General features: G+C 44.8%; 1 protein-coding gene across 2 annotated transcripts in view; it reads left to right on the top strand.

Moving 5' to 3' along the window:
• The first annotated feature begins 11,002 nt into the window (after positions 1-11,002).
• The window catches only part of TRPC5 (transient receptor potential cation channel subfamily C member 5), a 62,886-nt gene continuing 57,303 nt past the window's right edge, over positions 11,003-16,585 (top strand). The window contains exons 1-2 of one of the 2 annotated variants that reach the window (XM_052673258.1): positions 11,003-11,097; positions 11,746-12,144. In XM_052673258.1, the coding sequence (XP_052529218.1) occupies positions 11,767-12,144 (378 nt within the window). In that variant the 5' untranslated portion in view covers positions 11,003-11,097; positions 11,746-11,766. Of the gene's footprint in view, positions 11,098-11,174; positions 12,145-16,585 lie in introns of those variants that run through there. The other variant, XM_052673259.1, reaches the window with a different exon arrangement.

Raw genomic sequence — 16,585 nt, 5'->3', positions numbered from 1 at the left:
ACGTTTGTTGAGCAGAAGTGAGAACAGGAACAAAATCTCTTCTAGCTACAGCAGCCCAAGATTGCAAGCAGCAGGCACAGAAACAGTGGACGTGGAGCACAGAAATGATAATGATGTCATGCCACATTAGTGCTGCATTAGCAAATAAGACAATGGGGTGGATTGCTTGACAGTATTTCTCAGATAGGTTGGCATCTCTTTTCTGTTTTCAGAAGGTGGAAATGAATAGATAGCCCATCTCAAAAAAGTAGGGGGTAGAGCAGTGATGTCAGACAGGCAAAATAAGCTTTCCATTTTGTCTGCAGTTGCAAAGATGCACACTGTGAATGTATTCCTTGGCTGCTTTTTTTTTTTTTTTTTTTTTTTTTTTTTAAAAAATAAAGAAGAAAAAAAACCGAAAGCTCCTCACAGTACATTTTATATACTCACACCTGTGTGGTGGCTGTGAGGAAAGAAGGGGGAAAATTGCAAACTGTAAATACTTTATTGTAATAGTAGCTAAAAGCATGCACTGGAGGCCATTCCATTCCCAGGAGGTCAGTTAGTAGTCCAGACAGGAGCTTTGCAGTTGATCTTTACCTTAGATTTTTTTCTTTCATCCTTTCCATTACACCGTAATGGAAGTTGTGTGTTGCTTTCAGCACAGGTGTAACTAAGTCTAGGCTACCCAGACCCTGCCGTGGTCAGGCTTGGAGGTGGGTGGGCTGCTGCTTGTCCCGAACTCATGGCTCTTGTCCCACTGAGCTGCTAAGGCTGCACACTCATCACCCACGTAAGGACTGGTTGTCCTTTTTATTACTGTTCAGAGATGACTGAAGGTACTCTGAAGTCAGACATTAGCAATTTTCCTGGAATGCAAACATTTAGAACACGTGTACATAGAATTTGTTTTGATAAATTCAGGCAAGTCTTGACTTTCACCATCATTTCCTAAGTAAAGGAAATTGCTGTTGAATTGGCTTGCAGAGTATAAGGCTGATAGCCTGGTACAGGCTTGCTCCCAGGCTGTGATGGGTTCTGGTTTAAGCCCACATACCCAGGGCTTTTCCAGATTTATATGAAATGCTGCAACAACTTGTATACAACTGGACTGAAAGAAGCATTTATACAGGCACTGAAATGGCAGCTAACGGAGGCTGTAACACAAATTAAGGTGTTCCCAGTACTGTTTCTGTGGTGATTTTTCACCTGTGTATGACACCAGTATATCGTGCCTCAGGCAGGAGGCCTTGGGAGCTGTGTGCAAATGGACGAGTAGGAAACAAATATGCTGAGCTGAGCCAGGCAAATGCAAGTCGTTTTCTTCCATGGAAAGGCAGAGAAGTGTTTTTCCCATGCACTGTTAAAACTCAGGGCATTATTCATCTGGATGAATTAAGCAGACTGCCCACAAAATATAGCAAGCGTGTGTGTACTGAATTGTTGTTTTTCTGTGTGTTTTAAAATGCGGTTAAAATACTCAGAAATGCATGTTAAATAAGTTTCCCATTGAGGAAATGCAAGCTTATGTAAGTCACAGAGGTATAAACCTTAAAACTGGACAATGTCTTTCTGGAATACAGTTCTGCTGAAGGGCACATCAATCTCAGCAGGTGGAGATGGGGAACAGAGAGAGAAGAGTGATGTTTCTGGGTTGCTAGCAGTGGGCCAGTAGGAGCCAGCTGCAGCTCCTCAGAAAAGAGCTTTATGGCAATGTCCTCATCCTGTGAAGTGATGGGCTGCTCTTGTCCCCACTCTATGAAGATATGGAAGCTATAGATTCAGCAGAAGAACCTAGCAAGAACAAAGCAGAATTCAGAGTTGGCCTGAAGGGCCAGGAGAATCAGGAGCCCGACCTTTCTAAATGTGTGAGCTTATCAGGCAAGTTCTTCTCTATGGTCAGGTCAGTTCCGGTGTGGAAACAAACTTATCATGCTGACATACCTGTCAGCTTTGTTTCTGGTGGCAGCAGATAGAAAACCTTTTTCTATTTGTTCTACACATTTTCTGTTCTTACATCTGTAGGTGAATGAAGTAGTGGTATTCTTTTCTCTCCACCCTGAAAACCAGCTCTGGCTGCCTGCTAACTGGCTTTGGTCCTATAGAGATACGCCGAGGTTGAGCCTTGCATCTACAAAAGCCCCTACAAAACCCGTGGAATGTTTTAGGCCTGCAGAACTCAGCCTGGTACTGAAGCCAGTTGCACTGTGTTCTCTATAGGTTCCTGAAGTCTTTAGTCATCACCAGAACATGAGAGCCTTTCAGCTCTTTACCAAGACAACATGACTCACATTACGTGCTGTATTTTAAAGCTTTAGGATTTAAGCATATGTAGTGGATCACATTGGATTGTTATTTTCCCTTGAAATACATAGTTAACTCCTTAGCTTGAGAAGGCAAGGTCAGGCCAATTGGGAAAGTGGTAGATGTAACAGTGCTCCTAGTGTCCTGGGCAAGTCTGATCCACAGTCATACTGGCTCTCAAAAAGGCTTTGTCCAGTAGGGAGAGCTTTTTGTCTCATAGGTAGTTCAGCTGTGCCAAGACTTCCATCCTCCAGCATTAGGTAGCCTTATAGGTGTCCTGGACTGACACAGTTTAGCACACTATTGCCAGAAGACTGAGAATTGAGTTACATACCTAAGTTTCATTGATTGCTTAGAGAAAAACAGGTGCTTTCATGAGCCTGACAATGTACTACGTGCATGATATCTTTTGTAATGATTTTTTAAATACATATATCTATATGTATCTATGCATACATATGCAGTTGGTCATGACTCATTGACTGTGCAGCAGAAGAGAATTATACCAAAGAATTGGCCTTTCCAAACCAAACATATATATCTTTGATAGTTGTCATCCTACCCAGGAAGAGCAGAATTGCAATTGGGACTTGAGTCAAATAATGACATTTTGAGTTATTGGCAGAGAATTCTTTTTTGGCTTCTGTAAATCTATAATCTGAAGCTTAAGGCTGTGTTCTTTAAAAAAAAATAATAAAAAAAATCTCAGATTAGAAGGTTACGTGCAGTACTCCAATGACTGTATTTATTCTTAACTGTGCCTTAAGTGATGATGAGCAAAAAATGTTCTAAAGAGAGTTTTTCTCCTCATCTTCTAAGGACGTATCCACCAATGTGAATCATGAACAACTGCAGCCTCGCATTTTTATCACTTTCTCTATTAGTGCTCTCCCTTTCACTCAGCTTGGGCAGTGAAACTAGACCACTCATCTTCAGTTTTATTAGCTGTCAATTTCTCATTTTCATGTTGGACTGCAACTCTGCAAGCTTTGGGAAGCACTTATTCCAGGGGAATGATATATCTTTTATAACTTAGGAGCTGAATATAAACTTTGAGATCATAAAGCTTTTGCTAAAGGAAACTTACACTGGTGTGTATACCAGAAGGCCATTGCAATTTTATAATATTCAGAAACTTACGAGGTCATGGAGCAGTGGCTGTTCTTGCATTTAGCAGTACAGGAAAAACTTCTTGCTTCTGATGAGAGGACTGGTGAGCGTGATACGGAGATGTCATGAGATGCAATGAAACTTAGGGTAGCAATCTAGTTTCCACCAAACTTGATAGAAAAAGCAATTTTCTGGGACAAAAGAGTATCTTTGCAGAAGAAAACCAATTGCACAATGTTATAAAGTAAGTTTTATTTCCTCGGATTATAGCAGGCATGAGACCAGTCAAGCATTGTTAGTAAATAAGATCTAGAGCACTTAAAAGAAGGATCCAATCACAAGTTCAATTGGTCCATTAACTGAATGTAATATTATTTGCCTAAGTGGCCCTTATGGACTATTTCATAACTCAGGTTTATGACCTTTTCCAAAATGATCGATATTGCTGCATGCACAGCCACAGGGCTTGATGGAGGAGACTGGCCATTAGAGCAGCAGTGGTCTGTACTGGTCTGTGATTGCCACAGCTGAAGGTCCAGCTTGGAAATACCGAATGAGGAGAATGCTTTCCCAGAAATACTAAAAAGAAGTAGCAGCTCTGGAGAGAAGGATGGAGTGAGAGAGTGAGGTCACATGCAGGAGATCAGCTCTTCTATTGGGCTTGAAAAAAAGGCTTTCCAGCACGTAAACCTTTCTGCAGATCTGAGCAAGAAGCTGTGGTGACATTTACAGCCACACACACAGGTTTGCCAACATGTATCAGAGTGAATCTCCAGTGGGAGGGAACAACCAGCCACTCTATTTGCAACTTGGCAGATGGGGTGTTCTGTTGTCTGCTCTAACGTGTGATGTGAGTTGGCTGCTCACATGGAGTCATATCAAGTGGAAAGGTAGCTCTTGTCTATTGATCTGCATTCACGATCTGCTATTTGATTTGCTCTCATCAGCTGGGAGCAATGAGCTCCTACAGCTGAATTCAGAACCCCTGCAAATCGCTGCTCCTTCCACGCACGGAGAGCTCAGCAATCAGATGCTTTTCCTCTGCTCCATCAGCATCAAGAAAAGTCAAATGAAAATAAAAGTAAATAAAAGCTAGGAAGGATGTCAAGAGGCCTGGTGGTTGCCTGGTTGTAAACTGGCATTGGTTCCCACCATTTCAATTTTATTCCTTCTGTTTTGTGAAGGTTATTCTCATTCCCATGAGATGCGGAGGCGTGTGGGTGTGCATTGCTTGTCAAGTATGATACAAGGGAGGGCAGTTCCTAAAAAAGTCTGTAGTGAAAACTCATGGAAAATTTCAGTGGGGAAAGGCAGTGCTGCTGAGAGACCTTTGCCTATCTGTCCTCATTATCCATATCCCTCTAACGGATGGCAGCCATTCAGTGCTGCTCCCTGGCCCTTTTTCCTCTCTGCCCCTGCCTCATGTGGCTCAGCTTGCCCTTTCTCATGCTGCTGCATGTGGATCTGAACTTGGTGCCGTTTTCATGTTGTTCTCTCCTACAAGAAACAGTAGAAAAAAAAGGTATTTTTCATTCTTTCTGCTGCTCTCTAATGAAGTAAAACAGTTCCCTTGTGATCTTAATGTGTCCATCTCAAGAGTCTGGTCCAAATGCAGGTGGCAGGAGGACTCTCAAACACAGCAGTTGCAGCTCTAATGCCATTTCTCTCTCCAGAGAGAGAAATTTGTCACTTTTGATGCGGGCATGGCTGTGTCTGACCTGAGTCTTCGATGATGCTGAGAAATTTTTGCTGGGATAGAAAAGTTATTTAGTGTCATTAGATGAATGCAGTTGGAAACCTTCCTTCCGCATGCCAGACAAGCTGTTTCTGCCAGGTATGGCTGCTTTTCAAAGGCTCAAGCTCTCATTTCTTTGCCACACAGCACATAAGCTGCATGTGGCAGGCTGAAGTGGCTTGGAGACTTGGACTAATAGTTTACAGGGAAGAGAGACTCAACTGCAGGGAGATAATAGTTTAAAATGAGTGATAAATGATCTTCCTCTTATCTTTGCTATGTGGTTCTCTCCATTTTCTGCCCTTGTTTGTGCTGCAGATAGCCAGCCACTGGATTTTCTCTAATGCCCCTGCAATCAAGTGTAAATAAACAAAAAACTTCCCTTGCCCCAAATATTAACTCAGGTAGTAGAAAATGCCTCTCTAGACAGAGATGTCGTATGGAAAAATGTGTGTTTTCAGGCTTTCTGCAGATGGAAAAATTTTAATGCGACTTTTAATTTTTGCTGCTTTCAAGTACTTAAATGTTTTTTCTCTGTAGGTATCTGACAATTGCCTTCCCCTTTTCTTATCAGGACTTCATCAACGTTTTTTGTCACTTCTCATTTGTTAAGCAGGCAGTATTACCAATCTGGAAAAAACAAGTGGTCCAGGATATACTTGTGTTGATTGTTTCTTTCACCAAGTGATGCTGCTTCCAGGAGATCAGTGACACTGGGAGGAGACTATGAGAGAGACTATGATCCTTGATGTCACTAGAGTCGATTGTTCCATGTTGCAGTGCATGCACTTGCTTGGCTGATGCTTTGTTCTCTGGTTTCAGGAGAGAAAGGCATCAGGTTTGGAAAATCTGTCTGTTGTGCTGGATCTCACCTGATTGGTTGCTCAAAAGCTCAATGTTCAGCTAAAGTTGTCCATGTAACCCAGGCAGAAGTATATTAGTTCTGACATTCGCATGCATCATTTCCAAGCATAGCAGACAATCTGCATTAGGCTGTACATGATTGCATGAGAAGAATTCAGGGCAAATCGCCTTGTGAGTCTTTATCCTAGAATCCTAGAAATACTCAGGTTGGAAAGGACCTCAAGGATCATCAAGTCCAACCGCAGCCTAACCACAGTACCCTAACTCTAGTAACCCTCTGCTAAATCGTATCTCCGAGCACCACATCGAAACGGCTCCTAACACATCCAGGGACGGTGACTCAACCACCTCCCTGGGGAGCCCATTCCAATGTTTAGCCACCCTTTCTGTAAAGAAGTTTCCTAACGTCCAACCTAAACTTACCTTGGCGCAATTTGAGGCCATTTCCCCTCGTCTTGTCACCTGTCAGCAGTGAGAAGAGACCTACCCCGCTCTCACTGTAAGCACCTTTCAGGTACTTCTCTTCCTGCTATTCCTCTGCACCCTTCAGGACTTTCCCTCACATCCTAGCCTAATCTGTTCCCTTTTGGGGTGACTTTTAACATGTCTTTGGAGGAGGGTCATAAACATCATCGTTGTATATTCTTCTTGGAGTGTGTAATCCTCCTTAGGGCTATGAATTTTAACATTAACTTCAGCCTCCTCCACGTCAGTTGTTAGTCATTAGCTCTTCCTGTCTTAATTATTGGTTGGTTGGGGCCGTACGTTGCCTTTCCCTTTTCTGGCCAATGCACTTGCAGAAGGAAGCCTTTGTTAGTCTTCATGTCCCTTGCCAAAGCCGCCTCCAAGCATGCTTTGCAGAGTGTTGGCAGCCAAGTGGCTTTTCTGCAGGGCTGCTTTCCAGCTGGTCACTCCTCACGTGCCCTGGTGCCCCGGGTTGTTCCTCCCCGAGGACAGGACTTTGCACTTGCCCTTGTGCAGTCCTTGAGATTCCCCTCAAGCCGTTTCTCCAGCACGCCCGGATCCCTCTGGATGGCTGCACGGCCTTCTGCTGCATCAGCCGCTCCTCCCAGTTTGGGATCCTGCGCGGCCCTGTGCAGGTACGCTGCGTTCCGTCACTCCAGATAGTCCTGGAGGCTCTTCTGTGGGACTGGACCCACTTTTGACCCCTGCAAAGAGCCTGCAGGGTGGCTGCAGTTCTTCCAAATTCAGGCAGAGCAGCAGATCTGCAGAGGTGCCAAGGGGCACAGGTATCTCAGCTTGGCATTGTTTGCAGATTGCCCCGAGTCATTTTCCAGGTGAAGTTGGTTCGTGGCACAGTTACAACTGTATCCCAAAGGCTACACTTACTGATGGCCCTGCTAGCACGTAAGCATCTCATGCTGCCATCTGAATGTGGTCATTCAGCTTGCAGCCCTGTCTCTTAGCTTCATTTCCCTACCTCAGGTCCCTGCCTCACGTCACAGACTCGCATTTCACTCCTGTAGCCTGATCTCTGCAGTGAATCACTGCACATTAATAGTCTGAAACTTTCAGATTTCCCTCCCCTGCAGACTTCCCTGGGAGCAATTCTAAGCACCGCTGCATCTCTCCGTATGCTTAGACTCATATGATGGCTTCGGTTGGGAAGGACCTTCAAGCCCGCTCAGTTCCAGCCCTTTGCCATGGCCAGGGTTTCCATGCGGCAGCTCAGGCATCACAGGCTCCATCCAACGTGGCCTTGAATGCCTCTGGGGGCAGGGCCCCCCCACTCCTCTGGGCAGCAGCGCCAGGGCCTCAGCGCCCTCTGAGTAAAGAGATTTCTCTTTGCGTGGAACCTAAATCTCCCTCTGTTTTGCTGAAAACTGTTCCCCCTGGTCCTGTCTCTGTCTGACAGTGTGAGCAGTTGCTCTCTCTCCTGTTAAGCTCCCTTTAAGTGCTGGAAGACTTGGAATCCAGACGCAAGAGGCATGAGATTTGCTTGTAAGCATAGCTGGGTACAGACTGAATGCCTGCACGGGCAGGTGAGCCTCACAAGCAGTAATGAGCCGCTTGGTGGGGCAGAGTCAGCGCCATGATGGCAGGGGATGGCTGCAGGATGGGCTGGGCTGTGTGCCAGCGGGCTGGAATGCCAAGGCTCAGCTGCTTACAGCCGTGATGGGAATTAGTGTTGCTGAATGTAGCGTGAGAGGTTGGTCGAGCTGTGGTGTTTCTTGTTGGAATAAAACCCAGGGAGGTTTGCTTAGTCTAAAGTGTGTGTAGGGTGGCCCTCACGTGATGCATCTTGCAAGTGTTGTAGCAACAGCAGAGATCAGATTTACGCAAGGGAAGGCAACTTTTCTTACTTTCTGGAGGCAGAAATTGAGGGGAGGTGTTTGGAAATGCTGCTACACATGGATGATTCAAAAGAGGTTGCAGTAACATCATGTCCAAGATTTTTCTTGGTTGCCCAAGGAAACCAGGTGCCAGGCCTCGTGCTCGCTGTGTTGGATTCAATGCCTATCGTGTACATCCAGGTGGTGGCTTACAGTAGCACCTCAGGCTGTTTTCTGGGAGGAACACAAGCCATGTCAGCACTCTCCTGACTAATACAACTGTCTTGCTTGCAAGGGGCTGCTGTCTGTGTGCTGCGGGCACACCTTACCTGCTCTGACTTGGCATTCCATGGTGCCATTTAAGCCCTCTGCCCCCCTGGTGCGTGCTGCCATGCAGTCACAGAGCTCGGGCTCTCAGGGTTCTGGAAGTCAATGGCTGGTTTCTCCAGCCGACCCCTTCCTCATTCCCCGTCCCTGTTTTGCACTGGGATTCCAGGCTTATGGTTTAGCTTCCCGAAAGAACTAGACGCAACAACTGCTCATTTGAGGGTGTGTGGATGTTTATTGGAATGTTTATGCCCATATCCCCCCGCGCCCTCTCTGTGGCCTCCAGGAGGGCCATCCCAGCGCCGTCCTTGTAGTGGAGATGTTGTGTTCTTCCACCACTCGGCTGCCATTTGCTGGGCTCCGTGCAGTGCCTGGGTGGCTGGTAGCGGCAGCCCCAACCTGGGCACTGTGGGCTGACGGAGGCCGATCAGCGGGGTACGGAAGGATGAGCTGGAGCTGCTGGTGGTCTGCTCCAGTAGGGCAGGGAAGTGATGGTAAGAAGTGATGGTCTGTCCCTGTGCCGTTCCCGGCTGAGGTTGGGCCGCCTGCTCACAAGTGGGGCCCGTCGGGGTTCCGCGTGGGCTCTCCGGCGCCCATCTGCCGCTCCCGTGCCACCCGCCTCAGCCACTTGCGGTCCTCGTCCTGCCGCGGCAGTTCTTCAAAGCGGCTGCGCTGGTTGAGCTCCCCGTGCCACGAGGAGCTGCGCACCAGCCAGCGGGGGGACCTGGAGCGGCTGCGCGGCGGGCTGCATGGTGGGACGCTGCGGGAGCGCCGGGCAGATCTTGCCTCCTGCCGCTCCCTGGTGCGCTGCAGCTTCCCCTGGGGCGAGCAGGTCGGGGGCAGAGCCGAGGGGCACCAGTCCAGCCGCTGCTTGGCGAATATTCTCTGCCGACACAGGGGGCAGCGAGGGCTGTTGGCCATCCATTCCTCAATGCACTCCCTGCAGAAGATGTGCCTGCAGGGCAGAGTGTGGATGGTGTCGGTGACCTGGTCCAGGCAAATGGGGCACCGGTCCTCGCGGGCCTCCACCAGCCAGACCCACGCCTTGCGCCTGTGGTTGGGAGCCGCCTCCTGGCTCATGGCTGCGGCTGCCCTGGCGCTGTGGGGCTCCAAGGATGGATTCGGAGCCCCAAGGATGGATTTGCTGGAGGCTGCCTCTTGCGGAGCAGTCAGCAGCCTCTGCGCCTCCACTCACAATCCACTCGCAAGACTCCTGTCTCATGCACTGGCCAAGTCTCAGTGTCTCGTGCTCCCTCAGGAAGACACTCACACCTCGAGAGTCGCCAGCAAGACTCAAGGCAGGCTGGGCCCGCTGGGTATTTATAGGCACCCGGCCCATTGTGAGCTCAAGGGCTGACTGTGACTCTGCGATGCCGTTGCCAAGGGCGCGCATAGGGGGAGCTTTGCTGTTGGCTTGTTGTGGCGTTGCTGTTGTTGGCATTTGCCTGCCCGAGTCCAGCCAAGGACTTTCTGTGGGACATTTTCACAAGCGGTGACAAATAAACGATTGGTTGAAGCAACCGATGGAATGGGTTTGGTGTTGCCATTGATCAGTGCCGTAGCTGTGACCGTGCTGGTGTTTGATAGCCGTGCTAGCAAAGCAAATGCTATCCTGGGTATTTTTCACCAAGAAGGGAAGGGAAGGGGCAGAGCTTAGCTAATCATCTATCTATATATATCTATCTATAATCATCATTTTCAGTAGTTTGTATGTAGATCTTAAGTGTGCCATCAAATTGAAGCACATCTGCATAGAACTGTAATTCCTGAAATGCAACAAACAAAAACTTTCCTCACGCTTGTAAGGAACCACGACACTAGAAGAACACATTTTTTTGGTATGCCAAACTTGTTACAAATCTGTGGCTCGCCAGGAAACTCGCAGATGTAACTGTGCTGTGTGCTGCAGCCACCCACTGTGCTGCAGTGTCAGCTGGGCTGGAGCTCAGATCCACCCACTTCCTCTGCACCAGGCCCATAACTCTGGAGCTGAAGGCAAAATGCAAATAGGCTGTGCTGAATATGGTTGCCTTCTGGCAAGCAGAGGGATGGCGAAAGTAGAACCCCCAGCATCTCATTCCTTCTTCAACTTCTGAACCACAAGGTCGTGCTTTTCATTACCTCTTTCCCCTGGAAAGAGAAATAAAATGGAATAAAAATCAGGCTAATTTTCTACAGAAACAGGGGAAAGGAAATGGAAAAGATCATCCAATTAGTTGAATTAGTTACAGCTGCCTAAACCCCTGGTCCTGATTTGGTGTGGTTTGTTGATGCCAAACAGAGGTAGATTACCATAGTTGTTTTTTTTTGGTTTTTTTTTTTTGGCGTGTGTGTGTGAGAGAGTGAATGCCTTCCCTGTGACTTCTAGGCTTTCTGAGCCATGGAACAATCATTCCTTCACCTTGCTGCACTCTTTCCAGGGCAGGATTTACTACTTCTTACTTTTTTAGACTACAAGAAACATCACTGCTCCTGGAATACAAGGTGGGGACTTTCTCCATCAACCTATCTAGATTGTATTTATAAATGTAGAGTGAGAAATTATGTTAAAAAAAACATACATAGTTCAAAAAAAAACTCTGTGACCTAGTCAAAAAGTAAACATTATGGAAAAATGAAAACTATTTCAAGAGATTGAAAAAGAGAAGTGAAAATAATCAGAAGAAATCTTGTTGCTGTAAATAAGGGATGTAAGTCAGCAGCTCTTATCACTGGTAGTTCCAATTTTGAGAACCTGGCTCAATAAAAAGTAGGAGAGAAGAACAGTAAGCAATGAAAAAAAGAACAAAGATGAGAAATCTACCAAATTAAGGTGATAGATAATCCATAAACAAGATCACTCCTTTTCAGAATGAAAAAAAACCAATGAAATAATGTCCCATGCCTTATTTAAACTACCAGGTGTCTGTCATTCTCTTTTGAGCTGTAGTGGAGCCTTAATTTTTTCAGGTAGCCCCTTAATGTGGGATTGGTCAGGGAGCATTGCAGTCATTTTGTTGAAAATGAAACACCTTAAAGAGTGATCAGAAGCTTTTACTGCAACAGACCTTTGTAAATTTGTCCCCCATAATGAGAAGACAAGGGTTGCTTGTCTGTTTTTATCACTTATGTGTACTTATTTTTCCCCCACAGGTTGTCTGGTCACTATGAACAATGGCCCAGCTATACTACAAAAAGGTAAACTATTCACCATACAGAGATCGGATCCCACTGCAGATTGTGCGAGCAGAGGCAGAGCTCTCAGTGGAAGAGAAGGCCTACCTCAGTGCTGTGGAGAAGGGGGACTATGCCAGTGTGAAACATGCCTTACAAGAGGCAGAGATCTACTACAACATCAACATTAACTGTATGGATCCTCTTGGTCGCAGTGCCCTTCTAATAGCCATAGAGAATGAAAATCTGGAGATCATGGAGTTACTTCTGAGCCACTGCGTGTATGTGGGAGATGCTCTGCTGTATGCAATACGGAAAGAGGTGGTGGGAGCTGTGGAGCTGCTGCTGAATTACAGGAAGCCAAGTGGTGAAAAACAGGTTGGTCAGGCGTTTCAGTTCAGACTTAAGCTGTTACTTTAATAAAAACTTGTGTTAGGAAAGAGATTCTCCACAGTGAAGGTGCTGTTCAAGAGTCATAAAACGAACTCCTTAATGTGCATTCATTGCTTTAAATGCCCAGAGCGAAAGAGGTACTTTGATAACTTTCTTGTCTGAGCAAACGTGCTCAGCCTGACTTAACTCGACATTTTCGATTTCACTCAGTGTTCTTCTTAGTCTTACAGTGTTTGTGGACATAGGGATTTCTAGGCTGATTTATAGACACACACTTTGTAAAGGAACTTGGAGCTGTCTGAAATTATATTACAATCTATAAATATGAAGTACTGCCATGCTCTCACACTGGTATTAATAAGTGGAATTGCTTTTTGTAAGTAAATCCTGAAAACATATAAGCTTATAAATAATAGTAACCAAGGAAGCAGTCTGCTAGCTTTCAGTACTTAGCTATAGTACAGACATGTATCTTGGTCTCCATCTCTGGGGAATCTAGTTCAGTAATGCAGAGGCAGTACATAACATTGCAGCATGAGCTGAGGTGCTGTATATCTGCACAATGAACAGCTATGTCTTGTAGGAAAGATTGTTAGTTACAAAGCCACCACTAAGGCATATAAGAATCTTTGTGAAAAGACACAAAGTACAAATCTTACCATTTTAAGTGTCATGTACCACATTGTCCCTAGCTTTTTTCATCTGTGCTTAACACTGCCAATAACTGTGATAGTTTATATGCATTACTGACCACTGTCAATTTTTATAAGCTCAGTGCTTTGAAAGGAACTTTCAGAACTGATGGTCCTGATTTCTCAAATCCTCTTTTGAGATCTACTTGGATGCAGCCCTTTGTGTGTGAAGGAAGAAAAAGATTACTGTCGCTTAGCCGTAAGAATTTCTTCAATGGGTGGGCCTTGGTACATCGTTTTTAAATAGCAGTTTTACGTAGCCAAAGCAAAAAAGGAAACACTGAAGGCTAACCCTGACCACACTGAAGAGTACTCAGTTTAGTAGTTAGAAACATCAACTTGCAGCGTGCTATAACAATGTGATGTAAGTCCTAAAGAGATGGAGAATCTCTTCTACTAGACCTAAACATTGAAACATTAGTCTATAGGCTTTAAAGTGTCTAAATGTAAGTAGCAAGACATGAGCCACAGATGAAGAATGAGCCTTTTTTTTTTATCCATCTTCTAGAAAGTTTGATCATCCTGTGCCCCAATGTAGCAGAAAGTAAAATAGAAGGATAGATCATGTTACTAAATGTTTTCCAAGGTAGCATGAGGCACTGTGAATAATTGTTGCAGACTAATGACAAGTTTCTCTTAAAATATCATGAAAAGCAAGAGATGGGGTTCTTGTGGTTTTCTGTAAGATTTCTTGAACACCACAACTTCTGTCCAATCAAATTCAAAGCCTTGGTGGCATAACTTGATGGGAACAGACGCCCGTGAAATAAGATGGCTTTATTGCGTCTCATCTCCAGCATCTCTCTGTCAGTGATGCGTTTCATAGTAGGCCTGTGTCTTTATTTTTCTATATTTACCAGTGTGAAGCTTTCGTTCTCTAGCTAGTTTTATATCTGCTGCAAAGTTTACAACTTGAAGGGGAATATGTGTGGGAGAAGAGATGCAGAGCTAGTTTCAGCTTTATTTACAAGGTTAGTTGCAAGACCAGATTTCATTGGTACAGTTTTCAGCTGGTGCTGGCTTGATGCATGATCCTGTGTGGAAATCAGAATTTACTTCTCCGGCTTATGGTTCATGGTCTTCTGTGGACTGCAGGAAATGCTGTCAGCAGAAGGCTGCAGGACTGGCCTTTCACTTTTCCAGTTTCACTGATAGTCCATGCAATGATGGTAATTAAAATTTATTTCATGTACAGTCAATACTACAACAATTGTAAAGAAGTACTTAGTTAAGCAAAGGTGGGATGCACAGGTGAGCTTGTCAAATCACAAAAGTAATATATGAGAGCTTTTAGAATGTGACTTCCTAAGGCTAATTTGAGACTAGTATCAGCACACATTCAGTAATTATCTTTGTTGGACCCTTTCTCAGAAAGTCCTTTGGGAATCCCAAATCTAATTACTTTCACAGAAAGCACCTGTTAAATCAGATTAGCACAACATTTCCTAATCAATTACTCATATCTTTAAAAAACATACAGAAACCTGCTTTTTTTGGTTGAGTAATTACCAAAATTTGTATATCTTGGAATAGTTTCTGCTTGGATGAGGAATTTGTAAGATAGTAAAATAATTAATATTGGTACTTGGTACTTTGATAACTTTCTTGTCTGAGCAAACATGCTTGTATATAAGGTGTAAGTTAATCTGTTCATGAAACCTACGTAAGGTTCAGTTTTCCTGAACAAACCTGTGAAGGCAGCTCCTTGGCTGAGGCGTAGCAGCCTGTGTCCAGTTGGGCTGGCTCTTTGTCTCTGTTGTACACCAGGCAGAAGTGAAAAGGACGCATCTTCTGACTGTGCTCCTAAAATGCAAAATGCACCTCCTCCTTCATCTAACAGAGCCTGGGGCTTGCCAAAACCTCCTAGCTCCCATTTTCTTATTTTCTACTTCTGAGAGGTTGTTTTTTGCCTCCATACCAAAATCTTGTTTCTTGAACTGTCAGGCATGAGGAGCTGCTCTTTTTTGTGCTTGTTCATGTCAGCTCAGTTAATTATTCTTTGCATCTCCAAGGCAGCTGAGCAGCACAATCCATTTTACAGGCATTTATTTTGCTCGTTCCCACAACCTTATCCTTGTATTGCAACCCCAACTGAAAATGTCACAGGTTGCATTATGCCAGCCTCTTGTGGGGCTACAAATAGCAAAAGATCTAGATAGCTAGATAACAAAAGATGCACCCAAACACAGCACAAGGGGTAGAAAACACTGTGTTCCCATTCAGACTTAACCTCAAAGCTTGGCTCACCAACTACAGAGCCTGCAAAAGGTGATGTGTCCTAGGCACTGCAGACCTGGCTCTCCATCTGCCTGAGGGGAAGAGCTCTGCTTTCTCTTGTGTGATGACCTTCCCAGGGAACAGAAGTCAGAAAATCTTATATCTGAAGTGACCTTTGTTGTGTTCCTTGTGGAAGACTCTGGGTCTTGTTCATGATGTAAGGGACAGTTAGAAATAGCTGAGAAGACCATGCAACAGAGATGTTCACATCCTGTTTTTGAAGGACTGCAAGCACTCGTCATTTCACAAACCTTTGCTATGCTGCTGTTTAAGCACCATTTACTGAAAATACTGTGACAATGGCAGGGGTAAGTCATAGCCAGTAACTATAACAACAGAAATCTCCTGCACTGCAGCCGTTTGCGTAAGGGGTGTCTTGGGAGGGGAAGAAGTGACTTTGTTTACATGTAGAGTGTGTGAGAGGCAGGAGCACAAATCAGCCCTTCTCTAAACACCTCTACAAAGCACAAGATAAACGAGCGTGCTGAACAGTGATGTGTTCAGGTAGATATATTTTCTTTTAGAACTTTTCTCCTCAAATCTGTTCTGCCTGGTCCTGACATCTTAGTGCATGTTTTTGTGTAATGTTTTTAGAGTCTCTTGAAAAAGCTGGGGAGAAAACTTCTCTAGTTACAGTCAGAATAGCTCTGTGGCTAATGAAATTGCTGATGTTGGGAAAGATGCTGTCACCTCTGGTAGATAAGAGCTGTTATGGTTCAAGTATCTATTCTTGCTGTCACAGGAAGACCATGCAGTCATGCTCACATACGCCACTGGATTTGGAGTTAATAGGGAATATGAAGTGACTTCTTTCATTTTTGAAATGAATACTGCTGTAGGAGTGAGGGAATATATATGTACATGAAGCCTCGTGAAAAAAATTCTCCTTCCCAGTAAAATCTTCTGTCTCCCCATCTGTTTGATTTTCAAGTTTGGTGTGTTGTTTTTGTGCTGGAAGTCATATTAGAAATTTTTTTGGCCATTCAAATATCAGTACATTGGATTGTGGTTTCAGCCAGGCTGTGGTCTGCACCTAAACAGCTCTAAGGAGGAAGAGGAAATGTAAGGCTGAAAATTCACATTTTCCCATGCATTTAAATCATATTCAATTTATCATTAATAATAGTTTTATTTCTGCAATTTTTGAATCCCGCTGAAATCGGTACAGAGTTTCCTTTTTACTTCAGATGAAGTCTTAGGAACATTCAGGAATTTTCAGAAGCTTCCTGTGTCAATTCTGCAACATGGCCCTGGCTCCCTGTTAAACATGCATCACGGCTCACAGGGCAGCTCACTCAGCTTGCACAGATCTCACATTGTTTCTTGCCTTGTTACAGTGGGTATTTGCAGTGCAATGGGCACAATCTGTGCTGACTGCTGAGCCACTTCTGTTCTTTAAGAAGCAGTAATCAGCTGTCTGAATGACTCCATGTGCATGGTGTGGCCATAAGCACCTT

Source organism: Tympanuchus pallidicinctus, unplaced genomic scaffold (genome assembly GCF_026119805.1).
Source record: "Tympanuchus pallidicinctus isolate F22 unplaced genomic scaffold, pur_lepc_1.0 scaffold13, whole genome shotgun sequence".
NCBI lineage: Eukaryota > Metazoa > Chordata > Aves > Galliformes > Phasianidae > Tympanuchus > Tympanuchus pallidicinctus.
Note: the sequence above shows the minus strand (reverse complement) of the source record. Positions and strands in the feature narration are given on the sequence as shown.